The sequence below is a fragment of the Mustela putorius genome, unplaced genomic scaffold (genome assembly GCF_011764305.1).
Source record: "Mustela putorius furo isolate JIRA1106 unplaced genomic scaffold, ASM1176430v1.1 tig00000174_pilon_pilon_pilon, whole genome shotgun sequence".
NCBI lineage: Eukaryota > Metazoa > Chordata > Mammalia > Carnivora > Mustelidae > Mustela > Mustela putorius.
The window spans coordinates 4,539,585-4,567,419 of record NW_025421304.1 but is presented as its reverse complement, the minus strand read 5'-3'; the positions used below and the strand labels follow the sequence as shown (position 1 = coordinate 4,567,419).

The 27,835-nt window shown below is 38.9% G+C and overlaps 1 protein-coding gene across 1 annotated transcript in view; it reads left to right on the top strand.

The window, feature by feature from the left end:
• Positions 1-27,609, top strand: part of ZNF507 (zinc finger protein 507) — a 40,183-nt gene extending 12,574 nt beyond the window's left edge. Inside the window, 3 exon segments of the mRNA XM_045076007.1 lie at positions 2,089-2,203; positions 23,335-23,469; positions 23,802-27,609. Coding sequence (XP_044931942.1) covers positions 2,089-2,203; positions 23,335-23,469; positions 23,802-24,168 — 617 coding nt within the window. The 3' untranslated portion in view covers positions 24,169-27,609.
• The last annotated feature ends 226 nt before the right edge of the window (positions 27,610-27,835 follow it).

Here is a 27,835-nt window from a genome sequence, read left to right as displayed (position 1 = left end):
TTGCTAGAACTTCTTTAGCCACTTAATAAAATTAATGAACAAGTTGGGGGATGTGTGCCTCAGTCGTCCCCAGCCTCTGCCTCTCCCCACTCTTATGGGGTTATGTTATAACCTACGTTATATAGGACATGTTTTTGACTCTGAGACCCAGTGTAATGGTGTTTCAGACATTCTTTCTGCCAAAAGGCATGGAGTGCCCATCCTGAGCTTGCTGCCAGCAGTCCAGTGAAGGCATCCAGTGCCTGTACAGACTGCAGCCGGGGAGGAAGACAGAACTGTACTGACAGGGGTGTCAGCTAACGTCACAGGTGCTCTCCTAGAGCCATGGGCAAAGCACTTTCATATGGTGCTCCTTCGTGAAATTTAATTAAATTGTTCCTTATTGCAAACATAAAATTCGCAAAGTTTGGAAATTCGGCATAAACAGAAAACACAGATCTCTGCCCTCAGGGGAGTCTACAGCTAGGGACAGGTCAAGAGATCCGACACAAACATGCAGGTGGCACGCAGACTGCAGTGAAGGAAGAATAGAGGGTTCTCTGCTTTCTGAGTAAACCATGCTGGGAGGTTCTAGAATTTCCATTTTGTAGATGAGAAAACTGAGTCCTCACCAGATAAAATGCTTTTGCCCATGATCACCCTGGTACTAGGTGGAAGAGCAAGGACAAAGCCTAGAGTTTTGAACTTTTAAATCTAATATTGTTTCTACTGGGAACAGTTGCTTGAAGTAGCACGGGCTCTCATTCTGTGCTATATTAAGTTTTTCCATCTGTCATTTTTATTAGTTGTCATTGATCTGTACTATTTCTCACACAAAACCATTATCCAATATTTCACACTTCATTTTTTCAGGGTTTTTTTTTTTTTTTTTTTTTAAACTGAATTTGGAACAGTGCCACTTATAATCAAGTCCAAGTTTTTAACCTACCAATTAAGAGTAATACTTAAATTATAATTATGATTAGTGTGTATATTAATGTTGTAGACTTACACCAGGAAATTAGGACATTTTGTTCTGCTTGGCAAAAGTAGTTACAGGCAAAAGAAAATTTCAATTTTAGAAAGCTTAAATTTAACTTAAGGATTTTCTTTGTTGAAATTTCAGCGTGGGTTTCTTTTGTGCCAGCAGTTTTACGATTCTGTACTGTGCTAGTGTTCTACCTAAGCTTCCTTCCTGTTCTGGCTTATTCTCCAGCTTTCCATGCTTGCTTTGTTTCTGAATATAAAGCAGTCAGGCTGTGAATGGCCTGCAGATTTTGTGCTTACAGAAGAGTAAAGAGAGTGTTGAATATCTTCAGGAACAGTTTTACATGATCAAGGCATCCAGCTTGTTTTGTCTCCGGCTTACCCTGATTAAAACTACCCAGCCCTGTTGCTGCAGAGTGAGGGTGGTAACATGGCCTCTTTTCCACTGGATCCATGTCTTCTGGATTCCAGAGAGTGGCACACTCACATTAGTGATGACACTTATCCTTGTCACCTGTCGGTTTGCTGGGTATGATTATATGATATTATTTAGCACTGAATAATTCGGGCTCGTTTTTTCCTTCCGTTGTTGCACTGATAGCTGGCTTTCAGTTGTAAAAAAGGAAACCGGCAGGGTAAAAAAAGCTTTAGTCTTTTTATCTAGAGTTTGTTATATATGCCTTGCGGCATACTGTGTAATGTTGTATTAGAGTATGAAATCACAACTTGTTGGCAAATCAGTGTTTCCTTAAGACAGTGTATCCAGTATTAGTTAGACCACCTTTCAGATCAGCAGTGTATCTCTGGTTAATTCAGCTGCTGCACAGTCAGCAGGGCAGCTGGCATCAAGTTTATTACATTCTAGCATTTTGTACAAGGTAATGCATAAACTAACCCAATGTATTTATGTTTACAGGTCAGATGATGTTCAGCTTATATCTGCTGATAGTCTAGTTGCAGGAGAACCTGGAAAGCCGTGTTCAAACTTGTTAATTTTAATAAATGGGAAAGCCTTGATTGAAATATTAATACTGTGTGTTACAAATATTCAGTTACAGTGGAAACTGTGTCATTTGTATCTAATCAGTGCATTTCGCTAAAGCTCTCCAATCCCTTGTCTAGGGACTAAGTCTTCAGTCCAGAAACAGTATAGATGTGATGTGTGCGATTATACAAGTACAACATACGTTGGAGTCAGAAACCACAGACGAATCCATAACTCTGACAAGCCATACAGGTAAGTGTGATGATCCTCAAGTTTTAATGCTTGTATTAGAATATTTTACAGTAAAGAAAAAAATAGAATTAAAGATTCATAACACCTGTTATGAAACACAAGGTAGGTACAAAGAAACTCACTACTGGTGAGTGTTGTCTAGTTTGTTAAGAAATATGAACTTTAAGCTTTTGTCTTAGGACAACAGCATTTCATCTAGTTGAAATAGAGGAAGGTATCTACATCTGTCAGTTTGATGTTCTCAGTTTCATGTGGGTATAAATTACCATAGTAATCTTCAGTGCTTTGAGTACATTTCGGTAATTTGGAGGTTTAACTGCTCCATATTCCAACAAAAGATGCTTAAAACTTAAAAGCAATAAAATTCCCTATGAAAGAGGATTTTTTTTTTTTTTGAAAATTAAGCTATCATTTAATTTTGTTACTTGATTTTCCACAAAAGCCAATTCTAATACTTGTTTTCAGGAAATAAAGACGTTCTCAGGTGATCAAGATAGAAAGATAGAAATCATTATTTCCTAAGTACACTTCAGCTCTTGAGAATAAGCTGCATGTTGTTCGTGTGCTAAAAGTATAGACATTTTTGCAGAAGGTCCCCCTGTCCCAAGGCAATCTGTTCCACTTGAAGCCACAATGGAGTATCAGGATCCTACTCAAAGCTGAGACCTTCACCATGACTACTTGTGCTAGGCCATGGGCGTGATCTTTTTCAATGGCTTATCAAAACCTGTTTCACATTTTAACTTCTCTCCCCAGTTTTTTATATAGGTATGACACAGTGTGTGGGAAACTTGCCCACTGTATTAGTAGCTAAATGAAAACCTGACAGACTGTGCCTGAAAATGCCATTATTTGATGTTATAGTATAACATTTGCAAACTTATTTATAATCATTCTTATTTATTTATTTATAATCAGTCCTCAGTATATTCATTTGCCAAGTCTCATAGCTCTATGGAAGGTGTTTGGCCTTATCTCATTGTGTTTTTATTTCAAACATTTTTAAAACTAGGATCCCTAAGAAAGATTTTTCCCCAGAATACAATGAAGGCCATTAACCATTATCAACAACTTCATGCCAGAAATTATAGATGAGCAGTAATAGGTACTTAGCGTGTATCATTTATGATTGTTACTAGGAAGCATTTAGAAGAACATGATGGAAACGGGACACTGGTTCATCTGATAAGAGGAGAAAGTTTTGCCTTTATATTTTGGGTATCTTTATTTTTAAATGTAATGATATCCTGTGCCAAATTCATGTGATCCAGGCAAGAATAAAATAACATTCTTTGGATCTAGAATTAGATTCATTGAGAAGTATTTATTGAGCAATACTACATTCCAGGAGCTGTGCTGGGCTATTAGAGTATAGTCATGATCAAAAGGTTATTATACCTCTTTCATGAAATTTGTAGATAAACAATAAATAAGTGAACTCTCAAATAGACAGTTATGATAAGTTTATGAAAGATTCTGGCTCTATGGGGCGCCTGGGTGGCTCAGTGGGTTAAAGCCTCTGCCTTCAGCTCGGGTCATGATCCCGGGGTCCTGGGATCGAGCCCCACATCGGGCTCTTTGCTCAGCAGGGAGCCTGCTTCCTCCTTCCTCCTCTCTCTCGGCCTTCTTTTCTGCCTACTTGTGATCTCTGTCTGTCGAATAAATAAAATCTTAAAAAAAAAAAAAAGATTCTGGCTCTCTAGAGGAGTCTTCACATCTACCTGAGTAGATTAGTCTTAGAGCTTAAAAAAGAACTTTGATAGTTTTTGGTGTCCTAGAGTTTATGTTTTCTTATGTTCTTAAGATATTCACAGATTCCTAGGGTTGGTTGTGATTGTCCTAGGGTCTTCCTACCAATGGGCAATGTACTATGAGAATCCTCCTCCTCTTACAAGAAAGTGGCATCCATTTGTTACTTTTCAGGATTATTCACACTATACTTGGTCACTGGGTTTAGCCTGAGTGCTTATGTCTTAGGAGACATATGTCTTATGTCCCGCTCCCTGTAATTATGAACATTTTCTCAAAAGTCTTATTTTTTTTATTTTGTTTTTTATAAACACATAATATATTTTTATCCCCAAGGGTAGAGGTCTGTGAATCGCCAGGTTTACACACTTCACAGCACTCACCATAGCACATACCCTCCCCAGTGTCCATAGCCCCACCCCCCTTCTCCCAACCTTCCTCCTCCCAGCAACCCTCAGTTTGTTTTGTGAGATTAAGAGTCACTTATGGTTTGTCTCCCTCCCAATCCCATCTTGTTTCATTTATTCTTCTCCTACCCCCTTAACCCCCCATGTTGCATCTCCACTTCCTCATATCAGGGAGATCATATGATAGTTGTCTTTCTCTGATTATCAAAAGTCTTATTTTTAAACAGTCAAATCTTGGGACTCTTTTTTTGACTTTCTGTAGATACTTTAAATCCACATGGGATTGTGAATTAACACAGTGTATTCCAGTAAGCTTCTAGGACTTCCTCTTCCTTGTCAATATTGCTTGATTCAAGCTAGTTAGCATCGCGTTCTTGAAGTCTCATTTAACCCGAATAATCACCGTAGTCTTTCTAGCCAGTTGCATGTATGCTTCATTCAGTTTTGCCACCTTATACACTTACTGGTCAGAGTTTGGGCTGCTTTTCTCAGAATCTGTGCCATATACCTACTTTTTGTTAAGAAACACGCTTACCAGGAGCAATGATGAATTTTTCATGGAGTTTGAGTGCCTTGTTGCGCAACTAATAGTCTTTGCACAAGGGCAGAACAGGTGCGTTGGTGTTTTAATGTGCCTGTTATATAATGGGTGTTCTGCAGTATGTGTAACTGTTCTTTGCACAAACCTTTCCTTTTTATGCTTCCATTCCAGTCCTTCACAGAACTCATTTGTGTGATCTGGGCCATCCGCTTCATGTACTAGTTAAGAAGAGCCTGGTTCCAGGGGCAGATAGTCCTGCGATTGAATCTGAGCTCTCTGACTTAATGGCACATATTACGTTGGGGAAACTATTTAACCCTATTATGCTTGGTCCTATATTTTCTAAAATGAGGATAATTAAGGCACCTGCTTTACAGGGCAGGCATGAAAACTAAATTCAATACCATATGCAACATCCTGTCACAAAGTAAGCACCCATTAAGTAATATTCATTGGGCCCAGTTTCTATCCTCGTCCTCTGTCACGGATTCATTGTGTAACATCACCCCCCCTAACCCCCTCCCCAGAAATGCTATTGACCTCTCATTTTAGAAACAAAGAGTAATCCTATTTCTAGATAGACAGGCATAGCTTATTTCTTTTACAAGAGAGATGCTACTCCCAAGTAGAAATGTCACAGCTGAGATCCCTGTGCTGTGTTGCCTTAGAGGCAACCCAGTGTCTTGTGCAGCACTCACGCTTTTGAGTCTCAGGCCTAGGCTACACACCTGTGCCCAGCTGGGTGACATTGTGGATGTTTTTACAAGGTAAGCCTGCTTTCCCATATGAATCAGGAGAATACTGCCTTGCTCATAAAGCTTTGTGAGTACTGACTGAGGCCAGTTGTATTAAACGCCCACCATATTTCCTGGGACATCAAAGGAGCTGGTTTTCTTCTCCTGCTCCTTTGCTTTGAGGGTCATCTCAGAAACTCTGTCCCTGTCACAGAAGGAAGAGAGCTATTTGCCATTCCTGTGTGAGGACACAGAAAGATGAAAAAGGCATCATCCCACCCCAAATGTTGCATTACCAAATGGAACAAACTTTGTTTTTCAGTGCTTCATTAAGGAATTTCCATGTAGGGGCACCTGGGTGGCTCAGTGGGTTAAAGCCTCTGCCTTTGGCTCAGGTCATGATCCCAGGGTCCTGGGATCGAGCCCCACATCAGGCTCTCTGCTCAGCAGGGAGCCAGCTTCCTCCTCTCTCTCTCTCTGCCTGCCTCTCTGCCTACTTGTGATCTCCATCTGTCAAATTAATAAATAAAATCTTTAAAAAAAAATTTTTTTTTAAGGAATTTCCATGTAAACCATATACCTGATGTTTATAACATTGACCCCACAGTTAAAGGGCTCCATTCAGGATTTTCAAAGAATAGATTATCCTCTTAATTTTAACATTACAGTTGTAGAATTCCTCCTGGTTCACATCCCCCAATATTACTTTTGTGACTGGCGAGAGATGGAAGATGGGATGACAACACATTTTCCTCAAATTACCAAGTTCCCTTCTCGCTGTCTAACACTGAACCAATTCTCCCTTGGAAAGACACTTGAAGGGCACCTGTGTGACTCAGTCTGTTAAGCATCTGATGCTTAATTTCAGCTTGGTCACGATCTCAGGGTTGTAAGATAGAACTCCACATTGGGCTGTGCACTCACTAGGCATGGAGCACAGTGGCTGTCACAATCTTGGTCACAATCTCAGGGTTGTGAGACAGAGCTCCACGTTAGGCTGTGCACTGGGCATGGAATTCCTTCTCCAACTGCCCTTCCTCCCCCATAAAATTAAAAATTAAAATTAAAAAATAAACACACTTGTATTAGTCCTTATGTTTTGAAACTACATCATGGCATGGCAAGAGGTAGGAGAGGCAACATGACAAAGAAGGAACGGGCTTTGGACTAAAGTACTTGGTACACTGCCTGGAGTGTATTAGGTGCTCAGTAAATGTTGACTGATAGTTTTTCTCATCTGTGAAATGGCTCTGGTTCTGTAAGTTGTGTTTTGAAAATAAACATATAGTGGAATTACTATGCTTTTTTCCTCCTTAAGAAGAATTGCTGCCCAGATAGGAATGTTGAATTTTTTAAGAGTCCTGTTTTAATACCGAGGCCAGAAATACCCAATATTTCCCCTAAATGTTTCAGATATACTTTCAAAGTAAGTTTGTTCAAATCAGCAGCTAAACAAGGTCCAAACATTGCATTTGGTTGATGGTCTTTCTCTCTTTAAAATTTTTAATACTTTTTAATTTAAGGTAGTGCACATCCTGAAAATTGCATAAACTTGAAGTGTACAGCTTGATGGTTGGGTCACAAATTAAACTTCTTCTTATAACTATTCAGACCAAGAAATAAGCCATTGCCAGCTCCTCTGCAGCACCCTCTTCTTGGGGCCTTCCAGGCACTGACTATTTTTCTCCTCGTTTCTCCCTTAGCCTCTACCCCCTAACTCTCTTGACTTGAGTGGACCCCAGCACATGGCTTGAACTCAACAACTCTGTAAGATCAAGACCTGAGCTGATAGCAAAAGTCAGACGCTGTAACTGACAGACCAACCTAGGCATCCATTTGACCTTTAACATCAGAAATTAGTTTTGCCCTTCTTTGAACTTAACAGAAATGAAATCATGTAGTACATCTATTTTTTTTTTTTTAAGTTTTTTAAAAATAAGCTCTACACCCAGCATGGGGCTGGAACTCCTCAAGATTTTTTCAGCTGAACCAGCCCATCGCCCCAATGTACATTCTTTTATATCTGGCTTTTTTTATTCATCATCACTATGTATAATTTAATGTGGTACTAATGCATTCCTTTTCATTGCTGTGTGGTATTCCGTTGTAAGGTTAGCCATTCATTCATTTCTTCTACTAATGGTAGATGTTTGGATTATTGCCCTATTTCCCCTTTATTGCAGATAATACCTTTTGAGCATTCTATTTTAAATATACAAGATTTTCTTAATTTATTTGAGATTGAGCATGAACCAAGGGCAAGAGCAGAGGGAGAGGAAGAAACAGACTTCCCACTGAGCAAGGAGCCTGATGCAGGGCTTCATCCCTAGAGCCCCAGGACATGACCTGAGCCAAAGGCAGACACTTAACCAACTGAGTTGCCCAGGTGCCCTGAACATTCTTTTATGTGTTTCTCAGTGTATATATGAAACAAGGCCATTTTCATTGGGTTTATGCCTAGGAACAGAGTATCTGGGTAATAAGGCACAGATATACATTCTGCCTTCGTAGATGCTCAGCAATTATCTAAAATATACAGCGACTGTATGAGTTCATATTCTCACCAACACTTTGTATTGTCACTCTTTAATTTTGATCATTCTGGTAGGTGTGGAGAGGTATGTTGTTCTGGTTCTAATTTGCATTTCCCTAATGATTTGTGAGGTTGAGTATCTTTTCATTTGTGTGCTATTGTCTGTTTCTTTATTGGATTATTTGCCATTTTTCTTACTGGTTTGTAGCAGTTCTGTGTTCAGAATACAGGTTCTTTGTCTGTTACGCATATTGCTTATCTCTTCTAAACTGTGGCTTATCTTTCTATTCACAGTGATTTTTTTTTTTTATTTATTTGACAGAGAGAGAAATCACAAGCGGGGTGGGGGGGCAGGCTCCCCGCCGAGCAGAGAGCCCGACGCGGACCCGATCCCAGGACTCTGGGATCATGACCCGAGCCGAAGGCAGCAGCTTAACCCACTGAGCCACTATTTTTGACAAATTTCTATCTTTAATATAGTCAAATTTATTAATCTTTTTCTTTGTAGTTAGGACTTACGGGTCTTTATACTCTGAAACTGATATTGGTGTTTTTGAAATAGCCTTGTGAGGTACATAAATTAGAAGTGAAAATGTGTGCTCATAGGATAATGATTCTGATTTTCGGGGATGCACATCAGCTGAATCTAAAATACTGTATTTTTGTATTAATGAGCCTAGTTTTCTAATATGACACTAAAACTAAAAGAAAAATACTTTTTAAATGAAATCCAGGAAAGTTTGGGTTTTTTTTTTTAAAGATATTTTTTATTTTTTATTTATTTGAGAGACAGAGAGTGAGGGAGTACAAGCTGGATTAGGGGCATAGGGAGAGGGAGAAGTAGGCTCCCCGCTGAGCAGAGAGAGCCTGATGTGGGGATCATGACCTGAGGCAAAGGCAGACACTTAACTGACTGAGTCACCCAGGCGCCCGAAATCCAAGAATGTTTTAAGCAGTGGAAATGACATTTTGGAATGACAAGGCTGCCTCTCCTTATAGTCAGTCATTGAATAAAGTTTGGTTTTTCTACAACTATAAAAATATTAGAAATTATAATAACCGTCAACATTTTTTTTAACATGGGCCAAGCAGTGTGCTAAGCACTTTATTTTTGTGAGCTCACTTTTTTTTTTTTTTAAAGATTCCATTTATTAATTTGACAGAGAGAAATCACAAGTAGACAGAGAGGCAGCTAGAGAGAGAGGGAAGCAGGCTCCCTGCTGAGCAGAGAGCCCGATGCGGGACTCGATCCCAGGACCCCGAGATCATGACCTGAGCCAAAGGCAGCGGCTTAACCCACTGAGCCACCCAGGTGCCCCTGTGAGCTCACTTTTAAGCCTTATAATGGCCCCATACTTAGAAATATTACTGTCCCAATTTCATAGATGTGCAAACAGGAACTGGGTGAATTAAAATTTGCCTGTCTCAGGTATGCCAGAAAACTCTTAGTAATGCCTACCACCACTGCATGCCAAACCACCCCAATTTAGTGGTATAAAACAGCAGCAGTTTTATTATGCTCAGGGATTCAGAAAGGGCACTACAGAAATGGCTTGTCTCTGTTCCAGAAGGTCTGGGGCCTTAGCACAGACTTGAAGGCTGGAGGTGACCCCATCTGAAGACTCCCTCCCCAGGCTGGTGGTTGCTACTAGCTGTTGGCAAGGGCCTCGGCCAGGGCTTTCTGCAGGAACATATGCACGATTTCTCCATGAGGACATCCCAGCTGTGCCAGTGCCCCAGAGTGAATGCTTAGATTACCAGTAGGCAGGCACTATTACTTACTTCTATGAACTCCCCTTGGAAGTCACAGACCATCACTTACACTAGTTACAGACTTCTTCAGTCTCAATATGAAGGCATGTTGAATTTCAGTCAATTTTCTTGGCTTGGGGAAAAGCTCAAGCCTTTGAAAAACTTGAATTTCTTTTAAGGAAACAGAACAGATTTTAATTCGAAGGAAAACAGTATGTTTTGTATTGAAGGGATGTACCAAAGAAGTTTGTTTTTCACAGTGGCATAAAGATTTCTTGGGTTCTTCACAAAATTTAAAGTGGCCACTTTTCTGAACCTTAGTTATTTATTTCTTTGAAAACATAGGAAACAAATGTGGTAAGACAAACCCTACTGCAGAATTTTTATCGACCTCTTTTTGTGCGTATTCAAATCCTACTCAGGTCTTTTCAGATCTTGTAGAACGTCCCCAAGTTCTGCTTTCTTCTACCTAATCCCTCAAGGCAGCTGTTTCTAATTGAATCAGACCTGGAGTAAGGTCCGGGTACAGTCCAAGGCCAGGGAAAGAGGGTGTTTGAACCACATTCTTATTTTCTTGGTAACTGACCCATGAATAATAAGAGAAAGCCTATGGAAAAATTCAGTCTTTGGGTTTTGTTTTGTTTTGGTTTTGTGGGGGTTTTTTTTTTGGTTTTTGTTTTTGTTTTTTCAGTTTTTTAGCCAAATTATGAGAAGCCATGTGTGTTTTTCTACACCATCAAGCAATTAACTCAGTTCTCAGTGGACACTGACTGGGCCACGAGGTCTTACAAATTGAATCCTGGAGATAGCCTCAGGTCTCACTGGTGAGGGGCTCCATTCCACAAGACTGTCCCCACTTCCTCGTCACCTGTGCTCCTAACCAACTGACCATAAATCAGAGGTTTGCTAGACCAGCTCACAAAACTCAAGAAACCAGTTTACTTACGTTTACCAGTTTCTTTTGAAGGATATAAAGGATACAGATGAGCAGGCAGATGAGGAAGTTCACAGGGCAAGGCCCCAGAGGGGCAGAGCTTCCATTTCCTCTCTGGGCACCACTCTACCAGCACTTTCATGTGGTCACCAACTCAGAAGCTCTCAGAACATCCTTTTGGGTTTTATGGAGGCTTCATTACTTAGTCCAGCCCCTCTCCTCCGGGAAGGGGAGACTGAACGTTCCAACCTTCCACCTTCCAGTCCCATTCTTGGCTCCTCTGACAACCAGCCCCCATCCTTAGGTTACCTTGAGGGGGTCCGAAGATTACATCGTTAACATAACAAAAGACATCGGATTCCTCTCCTACTTGACTTCCCAAAGTTTTGGAACTCTGCTAGGAATGGGGACAAAGACTAAATATATCTTTTTTTTTCCCCCCTTTTTCAAGATTGCTTATTCATTTATTTTGTCAGAGAGAGATGAAGAAGAGAGGAGCACAAGCAGGGAGAACAGCAGGCAGTGGCAGAAGCAGGTCCCTCCTGCTGAGCAAGGAGCCCTATGTGGGACTCAGTCCCAGGACCTTGGGATCACGACCTGAGCCAAAGGCAGACACTTAACCGACTGCCACCCCTAGGCGTACCCCAAATATATATTTCTTACTGGAAATCACGATATCACAGGTTTCAGTGTAGCTTTCTTGCACTGGGAAGAAATCTCATTTTTCATACAAATGTGGATGTGACTTTATTGGCCTACGGAATAATAGGGTTCTTTCTGGTATTCCAAAGCTTTGGTCCAGCCTTATTCAGAGGCTGCACCAGCAATTGATCTATTAGGGTGCTTATTGTTTCCGAAATATTGCACATACACTTTGCCTTAATAGATTGGAATAACTGAGGTACCAAAGGAGATTGTCATCAGAGCATCAGGTAGGTCTACTAAAAAAGCAAAAACAAAATTGTGCTAAGTGATGTCACGTAAGTGTGCTGCTGCTGTTGCTGTGTCAGTAGGGTTTTTTGCTTTGCTTTTTGGGTTTGTTTGTTTTTTTGCCAGTATATGGAGTAATTGGAAAATAGGGATGTTGATGGTCTGCTGGTAACATGGTTAGAAATGATCTGTTAGACATAGATAGCCCTCTGTTTCAAAACATATTTTGTTGCGGTACTGCATGTATTTTGGTCAGGTTGGTATAGGGTCACCTGTGCGTTTTCTGTCTCATGGCATTTATACTGTGAAGGTAAGTAAAGGGAAACTTCTCTAGAATGGAGTTGCAGGTTCAGCAGGGGGAGCTCTCGGGCCCTACCACTCATTGTCAGTTGCAGACCCCACAGGAAGACAGGGACCTTGCAGGTGGATACTACTTTACTCTCCCAGCAGGAGAAAGAAAGGTTTACCTCCTCACCACCACCCAGCTAGCACAGGCAGTGACAGATCGTCACAGCTCCGCCACTGAAAACCCACTATGCTTCTAGTTCCCACTTTACCCCAGTGGATTTTTTATTTATGACAGTCTTCCTAACTCGTGCTTTCCTCTGTGATAGGGCATCCCTATTCTTTGTTCAGAAGACTTGGTTTTGCCAAAGTTTGTTTGCCCCAGATTGCAATTCTCTGTTATTCCTGAATAAACCCAGTTTTTTCCCTGATAAATAACTGGCAGCTTTATTTTTTTTTTATGTTAATAATACCTTCATGAAAGAAGATAGACAATAAGTAAAAAACAGAATTTCAGAAAAATAAGTGTATGGTAAGCAAAGTGAATAAAACAAGGTGATAGTATAATAATAGTTCAGTCTCTTTTTTGTAAACTGGGAGAATTTGGTTTCCTCCATGGAATTGTAGAGGAAGAATGCAGAGGGAATGGAAAGTGGGGAAATAGTGCTTTAGCTAAAGGAAACCTGTTCTTTAAAAAGCAGGTAGAAATAAGTGTAAGCTGCCTATACCAAACTTCAAAGTTGGGGTTCTCCTATAGTATCCTTCTCCTCTAATCAGTTGAAAATTATTTTAATAAGTGCTTAACCTTATTTACCAGTTAAACAACATTTTCCCACTTTTCTCATGTTTGGATCTTTCTGTGAATATTTACCATTGTCTGTGTCCCTTCAGAAAATCGCTACCAACCTAAGGTTGATGCTCCTAGGATTAGGGCTTAGTCATTCCATACACTGCTCTTGCACATGCACTCTCTCTCTCTCTTCCACTCTTAAAGATTTTAAGGACTTATTCATATTAAAAGATATTGAGGGGGCTTCTGGGTGGCTCAGTTGGTTAAGCGTCCAATTCTCGATTTAGGCTTAGGTCATGATTTCAGGGTCGCACGCTCTGTATCAGGCCCTGCGCAGGGTATGGAGCCTGCTTGGGATTCTCTCTGTCCTCCTCCCTTGGCCCCCAACACACACAAGCATACTCTTTCTCGGGGGGAAAAAAAAAGATTTCTGTAGTAAAAAATTTTGTTTAAATGGTTGTTGAATTTCTTTAGATTAAATCTCAGCAACAACAAGGAAAATGTGACTTCTCTTTTGATCCTTTCAAATGGTGAATGATAATTATAAATTTCCTAATACTGAGTTCTCTGTATTCTTGGAATAAGCCTCCCTTCGTCATGGTATATTATTCTTTCAATGCACTGTGGGATCTCTTTGCTAGCATTCTATTCAGAATAATCTGTGTTGATATCCGTAACTGAGATTTGGTATGTAGCTGTTTTTTTTTTTTTTTCAATTGTACTTGCCAGGTTTCTGTATCAGTGTGATTCTAACTTTGTAGAAAGACTTTGAACAACTTTTTTAAAAACTCTGAAACTTTAAGGCCTAAGGTAATTTGAATACAAAGAAACTAGCTATTTTCTGTTGACTTTAGACATAGGACCCAGTAGTCCTTTGAAAAGAACATCAATACTTCATTTCTTTCCCTAATTTCTACTCTAAGTATCTTCTAAAAGAATGAACACTTACTGGTACAAATATTAGAGTTTACAGGCAATGTTCTCAAGTGACTTTTTGTATCAAAAGCTTTAAGTGCCTATGGGGCGCCTGGGTGGCTCAGTGGTTAAGACTCTGCCTTCAGCTCGGGTCATGATCTCAGGGTTCTGGGATCGAGTCCCGAGTCAGGCTCTCTGCTCAGTGGAGAGCCTGCTTCCTCCTCTCTCTCTCTCTCTCTCTCTCTCTCTGCCTACTTGTGATCTCTGTCAAATAAATAAATGAAATCCTCTTTAAAAAAAAAAAAAAAAGCTTTAAGTGCCTAAAATTCTTAATATAGGGCTGTCAGTCTTTTTAAAGACTGAGTCTTTATTTTTTAGAGCAGTTTAGGTTCATTGTAATATCGAGCAGAAGTACAAAGACTTCCCATATACTCCCTGTTCCACACATTTATAGCCTCTTTCATTATCAGTATTATCCGCCAGAGGCGTATATTCCTTACAGCTGATGAACCTGCAGTGACAAATCATTATCATCCAAAGTCCATAGTTTAGTTTTGGGTTCACTCTTGGTGGACATTCTGTGTGTTTGAACAAATGTATAATGACATGTATCTACCATTACAGTAATAACAGTATCACACAGAGTAGTTTCATAGCCCTAAAAATCCCCTGTGCTCCCCCTACTCGTCAACGCCTCCACAACACACACACACACACACACACACACACACACACACACCCAAACTCCTAGTGACCACTGATCTCTTAACTGATTCCATGGTTGTACAGTGTCCCTTCTTCAGCTTGGTTCTCCTTCAGTATTTGTTGGCTATTCTAGATCTTTTTCCTGTCTTTTTTTTCCTACCTATTTGGGTTTAGTATGCTCTTAATTTTTTCCCCTAGTTTCCTAAAGTGAAAACTTAAATGATTGTTTTAGATTTTTTTTTTCTAATCTGTGCATTCAGTGTTGTCAATTTCCCTCCAAGCATTGCTTTTGCTGGATTCCACACATTTTGATAGTTGCTTTTTCTTTATTTCAAAATACTATACCATTTTGTTCACTCTAAGTGTGTTGTTTAATATCCAAATATTTTGAGATTTTCCACTATTTTTGTTATTTTACCTTAATTCCATTGTGGTTTGACAGCATGGTTTCTCTTCTGTTAAATTTGTTCAGGGGTGTTATGGCCAAAGGTGTGGTCTGTCTGGGTGAATATTCCATGTGAGTTTGAGAATTTGTATTCTGCCGCTGTTGGGTGAAGTAGTCTATAGATATCAGTTATACCCAGCTGATAAGTGGTAGTACTGAATTCAGTCAGTGATGTCTGCCGATCTGTGATAGGTGCTGCTTAAGTCTTCCACTACAATAGTGGGTTCATCTGTTCCTCCTTGCAGTTCTATCAGTTTTTGCCTCGTATAGTTTCATCTTTTGTTTGGCACACCATATTAACGACCATCTGTCTTGGAGAATTGACCCCTTTATCATTATGTAGTACCCCTCTTTTTCCTCAAATCATGATCACTTTCCTTTACTCTGAAGTCAGCCTTGTCTAAAATGAATAGAGGACTCTTGCTTTCTTTTAATTATATTAGTGTGGTGTATGAATCTCCATCCAGCTACTTTTCATCTCTGTGTGTATTTGTAGTTAAAATGGGTTTTTTATGGACAACATGTGGTTGATTCTTGTCTTTAATCCACTCCCAACTACCTCTGTCTTTTAATTGGTATTGTTAGACCATTGCTGTTCAAAATTATTGTTGCTATCACTGAATTTATATTTACCGTATTTGTTACTATTTTGTTGTTGCCTTTGTTCTTTGTTCTTGTTTTTTCTTTTGCTCTTTCTCTGCCATTTGTGTTTTTGATTGAAGATGTGGTATGATTTCATTTTCTTTTCTTTTTTAGCTTATCAGTTACACTACTTTTTTTTACTTTTTAGTAGTGGTTTCCCTAGACATTGCAATATACATTTACAACTAATCCAGATCCACATTCAGATAACATCACACCAACTTCATGGGGAATACAAGTACCTTATAATAAAATAATCCTAATTCCTGGGCACCTGGGTGACTCAGTCGTTAAGCATCTGCCTTCAGCACAGGTCATGATCCCAGGGTCCTGGGATCCACTCCCCCTGCTTGTGTTCCTTCTCTCACTGTCTCTCTCTCTATCAAATAAATAAATAAAATCTTTAAAAATCATAATAATAATCTAATTCTTCTCTCCCATCCTTGTATCATTTCTGTCATTAATTTCATTTATACATAATGGTGTGTGTGTGTGTACACATACATAAGCATATATAATCAGGTACATTATTGATATTATTTTGAGCAAATTGTTATTAGATCAATTAAGAATAAGAAAAATGAGGGTTTGTTAAATATTCTCTTTCTTTCCTTATGTACATCCACATTTCTGGCCTATATCATTTGCCTTCTTTCTGGAGAAATACTTGTAAATGTTAACATTTCTTGTAAGACAATTTCTTGCTGGTCTGCTGGCAGCAAAGTGCTTCAGTTTTTTTGTCTGTCTAAGATAGCCTTGATTTACTTTTGAAGAAAAATTTTTGCTGGCTACAGAATTCTAGGTTGGTTGTTTTTTCCCTCAATACTTGAAGTATTTCACTCCATTCTCTTGTTTGTCTAATTTCTGAGAAGTCAGATGAAATTCTTACCTTCACTCTTTTATAGTTAAAGTATTTTTTCCCTCTGGCTTCTTTTGTGATTTTTTTCTTTTATTTTTTATAGTTCAAAAATAATATGCCTACATGTAGTTCTTCTGCTGTTTATTCTGCTTGGTATTCTCTGAGCTTCTTAGACTTGCAGTTTGGTGTCTGACATTAATTTGGGGAAATTCTCAGTTATTATTGCTTAAAAATATTTCCTCTATTTCTTTCTTTTATTCTCTCTATTCCTGTTACATGCATGTTACACCTTTTTTGGTTGTATATTTTTGTTTGTTTTTTCCAGTGTCTTTTCTCTTCGCTTTCCAATTTTGGAGATTTCTACTGAGATATCATTAAGCTCAGAAATTCTTTCCTCAGTCATGTCCCGTCTACTAATAAGCCCCTTAAAGGCATTCTTCATTATTGCGACATATTTTTTATCTCCAGGTTTTTGTGCGTGTTTTTGGTTCTTTGTTAGACTTTTTATCTCTCTGCTTTCACTACCCATCTGTTATTGCACACTGTGTATTGTGCTTACTAGCACTCTCAGCATATTAATCATAGTTGTGTAAGTCACAAATCATTCCAATCATTCCAATGTCCCACCATATGTCAGTCTTGTTCTGACGCTTGCTGTGTCTCTTTAAGCTTCAGTTTTTATCTCTTAGTATTAAATTTTGTCATTTTTTTCTTGATAGCCAGGCGTGATGAGCTAGGTAAACAGCAGTGCTGTAAATAAGCCTTTAGTAGTGGGTACTATGTGGGGCAAGGGGATGCATTCTATAGTCCTGTGATTGGGTGTTAGTTGTGTAGTGAGTCTGTGCCTCCGGACAGAACTTCACATGTGCTTCTCAGTCCCCATCTTTGTGGGACAAGATAGCTGGAGTGAGCTGCAGTTGGGTATTTGCCTTCCCTCAGGCCACTGGTGCTTCGGTAAACTCCAGCAGGTGAGGATCTGCTTAAAGCATTTGTCCTAGAGTTGGACCATGTTAAGGACCGAATGATATGGCATATTTTGAAGTGCTTCTTTTAACTCTCCACCTGCTAAGACATAGAAGGATTTTTCTCCAACATTCACTAAGAGCCTGATAGAACTCCAGGAGTTAAATTCAAAAACGTATGGAGGGTCCCCTGTGATTGTGTCCCTCCATGTTTTTAACTCTTATACTCGGGTCTAACAGCCAGCAAGTCATCAGTTACTGTCAAATCTTCTTAGGGGCTGGACCTGAAACCAGAAGGTCATGATTGTCAGGGGTTTTTTTTGTTTGTTTGTTTTGTTTTGTTGGTTTTTTGTTGTTGTTGTTGTTGTTGTTTGATTGTCAGTTTTTAGAATTACATGTTTTGCATAACTTGATAGGGAATTATGGATCGAATTTCATCAGTTTCATCAGGAATGGAATTGTGGGCAGCCATAAATATTTTATCATAGAAAATTTAAGTCATATTGAGGAATATTAACAAAACAGTTAACCTGCATGATTCCAATTTTATAAACTATTTTAAGATTGGGAAGGACAGGGGCGCCTGGGTGGCTCAGTGGGTTAAAGCCTCTGCCTTCAGCTCAAGTCATGATCCCAGCGTCCTGGGATCGGGCCCCACGGCGGGCTCTCTGCTCAGCGGGGAGCCTGCTTCCTCCCTTCTCTCTCTCTCTGCCTGCCTCTCTGTCAGTCAGTTGTGTCAGTTGTGATCTGTCAGTCAAATAAATAAATAAAATCTTTAAAAAAAAAAAAGATTTGGAAGCACACATCAAAATAATACTGGTTACATCTAGTGGTTAAGCTATAAGTGATTTTTGTTTTCTTTGTATACTTTTGCGTATTTCTAATTTTCCACAGTGAATTTTTGAAGTCAGGAAATAAGTTATTTATAAAAATAAAGCAATTCAGGGGCGCCTGAGTGTCTCTTTCAGTTAAGCATCCAACTCTTGATTTCAGCTAAGGTCATGATCTCAGGGTTGTTAAGATCGAGCCCCGCATCGGGCCCCATGCTCAGTGGGGAGTCTGCTTGGATTCTCCCTCTCCGTCTGCACCCTCTGCTCCACCTTGCAAGCTCACTCTCTTTCTAAAATAAGTAAGTCTAAAAAAAGGGGGGGAAATTGAACACCCAAATCTTGGTTTCTAATACCAATAAAAGGAAAAAGACAAATGGCTTAGAGAAATGACTGATCCACATAGGTAGATAAGTAAGCCTGGAGCAGATCGTAGTGCCAAAAAGTAAGGGACGTGCTCAACAGACAAAACAATGGGAGTATGTCAGCAGGACATGGGAGCCAGTTGGAGGAGCCCCCACTGATTTCAGCAGTAAAATAAGTAATGTAGTATTGAATTATATCCCAGACTATAAAATATGCAGCAGTCCATACTGACATTAATGATTGAATAAATAAATAGATGAGAATAGGGAAAGCTCCTGTGCAAAATTCCCAGTGATTTTACATAGATAACTCTGCTGTCAGGAGGTAGACTATAATTCCCACTCTTTTAAGTGAGGTGTGGGCTGCACGTTGTGACTTTGATTCCTAAGTGTGCAGGGTGGAAAGGAGATAAAGCCTAGCTTTCCTGTGGAGAAACTTGACCTCAAGGTCAGCACCAACATTGTTCATATTGTGACAGTATTATGTGATGAGAATAGCACTATACCCCTTGGTTTTCCTCCCCCAGCAAGCCCATTACCCTACCCTAAACATGACAAAGACATCAGACAAACCCAAATTGAGGGACATTCTACAAAATATCTGACCAGTATTCTTCAAAGTCTGAGAAACTATTAAAGTCTGGAAGATCAGAGGATATATGATGACTAAATGTCACATGGTATCCTAGATAGGAATGTAACATGGTATCCTAGATAGGATTCTGGAGTAGAAAAAGGAGAAAACCAAGGAAATCTGAATACAGTATGAACTTTAGTTAATAATAATAATGTATCAACTTTGGCTTCTTATTTATGATAGATATACTTCAGCAGTAAAAGATGTTAACAATAGGAAGAACTCAACTTTTTTGTAAAACTCTAAAACTATTCTAAAGTTCATTTGCTTTAAAAAAAAAAATCTATCCTTTAACTGAATAATTCACTGCTCTTATTTTTAAAAGATTTGAGTAATATTGGAGATGCTCCAGTGGGATAAGTTTGCAATTTCTGACATTTCTTTTTGGCCCATTTTTCTCGAAGTATAAAGTTCTCATTGGATAAGACTGACTTTTCATTCAGAGGATGCTTTGACGTACAGCATTCTGCTGTTCATCTGGGTACAGAGTTTTCCAGTGAGGTTTCAGGGCAAGAGTCTTAATCCATACAAGGAGACAAGTAATCTGAAGAGTCAGAAGTTTATGTATATTTCCCCCTTTTCTAGTACAATTATAAAGGTGTGTATATTATAAATTACTATGGCAGTGTTTGACATCCATTGAGGCATTGTTGCTTGGTGAAAGTTCTGATGGGAATGAGTGGGCATCTCTTGGCCTTGGCTGTTTCACTCCCACTTGCTCAGTGTAGTAGACCTGGGTGCCAGGCCACAGTGGTGCAGGGCAGTCTCTCCTTTCAAGGGACCAGTCCAGGGACTGTACCAAAGCACACTTAACCCCACAGTGTAGCAAGTATAGTCAGACATGGACGCTGAGCTTAATGGCATGGAGATGGGAGTGATCACCAGCTGCCAGCCCTTTTCTAGATATTAGTGAAACAGATTTATTGGAATGTGTCAGAAAAGTACTGCACTCATGGGGTGCCTGGGTGGCTCAGTCAGTTAAGTGTCCAACTCTTCTTTCAGCTCAGGTCTTGATCTTAGGGCTGTGAGTTCAAGCCCCTTGTTGGGCTCTGGTGTGGAGGCCACTTAAAAAGAGAAAAGTACTGCATCCCAGATATATAGAGATATGTATGTGTGTGTGTGTATATATATATATGTAGTGTGTGTATAAAATGATGTAAGGCTGGTTTTCTGTGTGTGGCCAATCATAAAATTATTATGCAAGCTATAAAGTCTTAAAGAGATTGGGATAACAGTTTTAAAATATTTTAAATACTAAAACCTTTCAAACATCTTACCACATTTTGAAGAAGTAAAACAGGGACAGCTAAAACTTCTTCCCTTCCTTCCCATTGTCCTGATACTAATATGTATCATTTCCTAACATTTTTTCAAGACTGTGTGTGTGTGTGTGTATACTTATATGTATATATTAATATATACTGGTTTTGGTATTTTCACAATTTATTTAAATGATATACTAAACAAATCTTTTTGTTACTTTTTCTTTTCATTGATCATTATTGACATTGGTTCATAGTGATAAGTATACATCTAGTTCTTTCATTTTAGGCAGAGTATAATGTTCCTTTATATGAAAATAAACCATTTGGGGGCACCTTGATGGCTCAGTCATTAAGCGTCTGCCTTCGACTCAGGTCATGATCCTGGGGTCCTGGGATCGAGCCCCACATCGGGCTCCTTTCTCGGGGATCCTGCTTCTTTCTCAGTCTGCCACTCCCCCTGCTTGTGTTCCTCTCTTGCTGTGTCTCTCTTTGCCACATAAATAAGTAAAATCTTTAAAAAGAAAGGAAGGAAGAAGATAAACCATTTTATTTCCATTTTCTTGTGGGAAAACAGTGGCTATGAGTTGCATCCTTTTTTTTTTTTTTAAACTCGTCATGGCTACAGTGATGATGATTCTTGCATATGTGCCCTGGTGAAAACAAGAATATCTTTATTCTTGTTATACTACATCTATACTACATCTGTACTACATGGTCACAGATATGTGCCCCTCTTCATTCTTCAAAGAATTACTCTCCAGAGTGCTTGTTCTTACAGACATTTCCATTTCTTCACATCTCTACAAAAATGGCATTATCAGACTTACTCACCTGTCAGGCTTGTGGGCATGATGCATTTTTCTGCTTATTAATGAAAATTGGACATCTTTTTTATGTTTGAATTTATGGAAGTTCTTCCAGGAATTGCACGTTTATTGCCTTTAAATGGCCTAGTGTTTCCTGAGGTAGAAGGCCCTTCACTGGCCTTGGACCTGATGCCTCAGGACGTGTAATAAAAGCTAATACTGCTGCTTCTGTCATAAAGTTGAAGGCAGGTTAGAGGGAGAGTTCAGACCTTGCCTGTTTAATTGTATTTACTTGTGCCCTTTTGTTTTCTTTGTGTTTCATTATTAGTGAGCATGTCTCTTATTGTTGTGAAGAGTTCAGCTAAGTTAGCTGATTTGTTAGGCTTCTGCTGAAGTATTCAACAAAAATTTCTTTTACAAACTGTATTTGCAGGGCACCTGGCTGGGTCCTTCCATAGAACATGCGACTCTTGGTCTCAGGGTTGGGAGTTCAGGCCCCACGTTCGGTATAGAGATTAATTAAAAATAAAATCTTGAAAAATAAAAATGAAATAAAAAATAAACATAATTTTACCATCCACTCCAGCAGTTGTGTTCATAGGTATTTACCCAAAAGATGAAAATTCATATCCATCGAAAAAGCTGCCCATGTATGTTTACAGCAACTTTATTCATGATCACCGAAATACAGAAGCAGCCCAGATATCCTTTAGAAGGTGAATGGATAAACAAATTATGGTGCATCTGGACAGTGGACTATTATTTGGTGATAAGAACTCTCAGGCATGAAAACACATGAAGGAACTTTAACTACATATGGCTTCATGAAAGAAACCAGTCCTTAGGCCCACATTCTGTATGATTCCAACTGTGTCATTCTAGAAAAGGCAAAACTATGGAGACAGCAAAAGACTCAGTGACAGGGATTAAGAGGGTGGGAGGGCTGAATACATAGAGCACAGGGGATGTTTCAGGCCGGGAAATTATCCTTTAGGATTTGTCATGGTGGATACGTGACATTATGCATTGTCACAGAACTGTGACAGAACTGTGTAACACCAGCAGTGAACAGTCAGCTGTTAATAATGGTGTATCCATTTTGGTTCACTATTTCTAACTGGTACTTCACACTGATGCAAGATGTTACTAAGAGGGGGAACTGGATGCAGGGGAAAAGGGATAAACCTAAAAGTGCTAAAAGAATTTATTCCCAAAAAGTCTATTTTTTTTTTTACTTTTTTTTAAATACTTCACTCTGTTCAGATTTTACCAAGTATAACCAGTTATGTGAAACAAATGTTATTTTGAATAGAAATTTTTTTAAATTACTAATTAACAGTTTTATTTATGAAATCTAAATTGCTGATGCTTTTAAGGACTACTTCCATTTTCTGTGGATCTGTAAATAAGCAGAGTTCATGTTAAAGCTATTTAATTCCTTTTCACAGTCTTTCTTTTTTTTTTTTTTTGAAAGATTTTATTTATTGGAGAGAGAGCATGAGCGGGGGGAAGGGGTTGAGGGAGAGGGACAAACAGACTCCCCACTGAGCAAGGAGCCTGATGCTGGGCTCGATCCTAGGACTTTGGGATCATGACCTGTGCCAAAGGCAGACGTTTGGCCAACTGAGCCATCCAGGTGCCCCCTTTTTACTTTCTTAAAAAATAGAGTGGTATAGAGTATTGATTTTATGTATTTTTCTTTCTTTGTGTAGTTATTTAAGTAATTTAGAGCAAAGATGTTGTATTTTACTATATTAGAAATCTTTCCAAATAACTGTAATAGCCAAAGTAATCTGGGATGTTTGTCATGATGCTAATAAATTTTTTATAGCAGAAAACACTTAATTTTATTGATTCTCAGATATCTCTTCTAGGACACTTTAGCCTCCGAAATCAATATGTCTCTTACAATCAGTAATGTCTTAGGTTTAGGGAGATAGGATGTCTCATAAGGCTTCCAGAGAAGGAATTTCATAACTGTTACAGAATCACTATAATTCTTCGAGTGATGTCACGGGATCGTTCTGTCTCTCACATGTGTCTTTCAGATGCTCTCTGTGTGGGTATGTGTGCAGCCATCCTCCGTCTTTGAAGTCTCACATGTGGAAGCATGCAAGTGACCAAAATTACAACTACGAACAAGTGAACAAGGCCATCAATGACGCCATTTCACAGAGCGGCAGGTACCTGATCCTCCCCCTTTCCCTGTTGTATGTAAGCTAAAGTGAGAGTTAAACCTGCTAGTCTTTTTTTTTTTTTTTTAATTAAAGATTTTATTTATTTATTTGACAGAGAGAGATTACAAGTAGGCAGAGAGGCAGGCAGAGAGAGAGAGGAGGAAGCAGGCTCCCTGCTGAGCAGAGAGCCCGATTTGGGACTCGATCCCAGTACCCTGAGATCATGATCTGAGCCGAAAGCAGCGGCTTAACCCACTGAGCCACCCAGGCGTCCCTAAACCTGCTAGTCTTACAGTATAACCAGCTCAGCGTTTGGTGTGTTGTGTTTTGTTTTTAAGAGTTCTGGGGAGATCCCCTGCAAAGACGCTCTTAAACAGCAGCGAGGAAAGAGCCGATCCTGTCACTGGAAGTTCGGAAAATTTGATATCATCCTCAGAGCTGATTTCCCAGGCTCCTGCCGAAGTCGTCGCTTCCAACGACAATGAGAAACTGAGCCCTACAAGTAATACCTCATATAGTTTAGAAAAAAACTCCAGTCTGGCGCCTCCTGGCATGGAGTATTGTGTCTTACTCTTCTGTTGTTGTATCTGTGGCTTCGAATCTACCAGCAAAGAAAATCTCTTGGATCATATGAAAGAGCATGAAGGTGAGATTGTAAACATCATCCTAAATAAGGACCACGGCACCACTTTAAACACAAATTAGATTGAACAATGTCTTGAAGAGGAACACGGTAGAAGAGAAATCCTTTAAACCACGGTTTCCCCTTTGCGCTATCAAGTAACTGAAGTAACTTACTAGACACAGAAGAAGTAGTTGGTGTGGTATTTGGGTTTTGGTTTTTGGTTTTTTTGAGGAGACGCATGTGACTTCAGAACCAAATTTGCAGTGTAATAAAATTCCAAGTGGATACACGCTAATGATATTTAAATATTCTGAGTGAGGGGAAGTGGTTTGAGCATGAAGCAAAGACATAACCCTGTGTTAACCCTGTTACCTCTTCTGAGTATTGAGTGTATTTATTATTCAAAGCTTATCATAGTGTAGAAATGCAAGCAAAAGAATTAAGAAAGAGCTTTTCTGGAACTATGCTAAAACTTGTTGTAGAAGTGTCACAATCTTAAGCAGAGTTTAGTTTTTTCTTCTTCCTTCTGAACTTGGACGTGCCAGCTCTAGAGGGACAGGCCTCTTGGGGGCGGTGGGAAGCTGCTCTCTTGAGGGGTTTTCACTGTCACCAACAGAGCCAACAAGGAAAAGATCACCAGAGGGCTTTGAAATGATCTACCTAAATCTTCCCCCAAATTGATAGGAATTAATCCTATGCTCAATCTAAGATACAGTACTTCTCTTTTTTTTTTTTTTTTTTTTTTTTTTTAAGAAACATTACTTCTTAAAGAAACCTCTGAATCCAAATCCAGAGTATAAGTAGGCATTTAAGACGTAACTTACTGTCTTAAATTTACAGGGAATTTCTTGTGAGCAAAGGAGAAAATAGGTGAGTTCCCACCAGCCTCAAACCAAATGAGAAGGTTCGTGAAAATGGGAACTCCTTTAGCGCAGCACATTCCCAAAGGCTCTTTTCAAAGTGCCTGACAGAACACCGCTGTTTTCTCCGTAGCTACACGGGCTCTGTAGTCCTCTTTCCCAAACCAGACCAAGTGTGGTATCACAAAGGTCTATTCAGGCAACAAAGTATGAAAAGCTGCATTTGATCATTAGACCTTGGAAGTACTTGGAACTCTTAAGTAAAAATCATTTGGGGGAAGAGTGGTGAAATTCAGAATCCTCTTAAAATGAGGAGATCTGACTCTTCCGGAAGCTTATTAATCTAGTTGTACTTAGCACGAGAGGTATAATCAGATGTGGCTACACTCTAGTAAAAATTCAGGTTGTTTATAAAACTTTTAATAACAAACATTTGGCAAGTCCACAGGGTTTCTCCCAGCTCGGATATTCCATTCTGTCAGTGGGCAGTAGGACATGTGGAAGACCAACGACCAGTGCTTTTGCTCTAAAACTCGCCGCAGGATACATGTAAGCTTCTCATCAGTTACACCGTTTTAGTATAGTGTGTTCGAAGTGAAGAGAACAGGGGTGTTTTGTTTTCGCTTTGGTAGTGCTGATCATTTATTTTTGTGTTGTTTTGTCAAAGTAAATTCTGCGCACAAGTCAAAAGGCGGGTGCACCACGCAGTGCACCATCTTCATGGTGCTCTTCCTGAACTTGATTTCTAACACCTTCTAGTGCTGAGGCTGTGACTGTGATAACCTTAGAACACACTGAAAACAATTTCTTGAGTGTAGACACCTTTAGGAAAGAATTCCCAAACTCCAGGTATGGGTTGAATGAATGAATGTTTTTAAAGTCATATCAGGAACTACTCAAGTGGGGCCAGGCCATCTTGAAACATTGTTTAAATTTTTTTATAATCTCATGTTGATGATATTTAAACAGAATTGATCCTAACTTTGCAGCTGTTTGATTTAGGTAGCTTTAACTTATTCATGAGAGTTACTTCATTTCTGATAGGTGGTTTTTAAAAAGATAAAATGAACTTATATATATACTAAATTATATTACCCAAATTCACTGCATGTGGATTTATATTTTCTCATGTTTTCAGAATTAAAATACAATTATATTTCATTTCAAATTTAAGTATTTTAAGTGGTTCCATTTTTACCACCTACTCTGAAAATTAACCACCTTAGTAGCCAGATTTTGTTTTATAACGTTTCCTTGGTTTTTATTTCATGTAATCATTTGGAAAATATTAATAACCCCCCAAAATCCCAAAAACATCAATAGTGACTTTCTAAATTTCAGTTCCCTAAACCACTTCCATTGATTGTTACTTAAATTTTCCATTTGGAATCATGGATTTGAAATTTACCTAACTCATGGAGAAAAAATTAATCCAGAAGTTCAAAATCTTTCACATTCATCCGATTCTAGCCTAGAATATCCTCACACGCTTTCCCCGGGACAATAGGAGGACCTATATGCCATGGGTGTTCTGTACCTTCCTGTTAGCATTTTGTGGCAAGCCTTAAGTGAACAGTGTCTCTACTACAAACAATTGAACATTTCTAAAAGTAATAATGAAGGCTAAGTATGCAATTTTAATTGTAGAAGAGATAGCTATTTCAATAATCAGCAGGAATTCTCCTTATAGGAATAACATTTTACTTGTAGTAGATCTTTTGCCATAATAAAGCTCATAGTATTTGTTTTCCACTTTGGAGTTCTAAGATTTGATAGTAAAAATAGTTTTTAAAAGAAACGTACTAGATATGAGGCAAAGGTGGAAAGGGGACAAGATGATGCATTCTGATGATTACAAGTAATACTTTCCAGGGGGCCAGCATTTTCTCTCCTCCTCTAATAACCCAGAAGGTGGTGGGCGGCCCCACTGTTCTCCCAGTGCCCTGCCTGTAGACTTTAGTTCTGTGTCCGGTGCAGTGTATGGGCACTGATGGAAGCCTTTGTTCTAGATCTCTCATCCTATTTGAGGTAGTTATTGGTGGCTTCTTTATTTTCTGTCGTTTCTCACAAAGCAGATGGTGGGCACCCATGTTTACATTGTATCTTCCCACAATGTACTTGGCTTGACAAAGACAAGCAGGCTTCTCTATTGAGACTTATTATATTTTTAGTTTTCATAGACACTTATTTAATCTTTTTTTATTGTACAGCAAGGTGCTCTAAGTAATATTCTATAAAATATATTTAATAGAAATTTGAGTTTGATATTCATGGACATGAATACATGTATTTTTTTAAGAAATGAGTATTGTGTAACACTATGGCATTGCTTCTATAGCCAAAGTCTAAAAATTTCTGGAACACTGACATGTAAAGACTACAGTTAATTCCGACACTGTATCTTATTAAAATAGGATGATTTGCATTTTGTAAAATTATCCTGCACATCAAGCTGCATGCCTTAAAGCCTAAAACTCTAGGACTGTGTTCATGGTAGAACAGTTCATCTGTTCCACAAACAGTGAAGCAAGGTCTATAGTGCTTCTTTAACTACCTTTGGAAATACTGTACAATGTTAGAATAATTTATTTTGCTTTACAGGAGTTTGTCATGTATTGACTTTAATATTGTATTTTGGTAATAAATTTTTTGTTAAAAACACTTGCCTCTACGCTTTTCTTACCAAAAGGTTCTATCCATTTTTATCCTAGAAATGTTGATTTGATAACTTGGAAAGTTAGGTTTAAATACTGAAGAACTTCTCAAGGCTTAAGCTTACGATTATGGCTTAAGATTACCCTTTGGGAACTTGGTAAATTATCAACGAGCATTAAACCCTGTTATACAAAAATAATTGGAAAAGCACTTAGATCATTTTAATCATTAT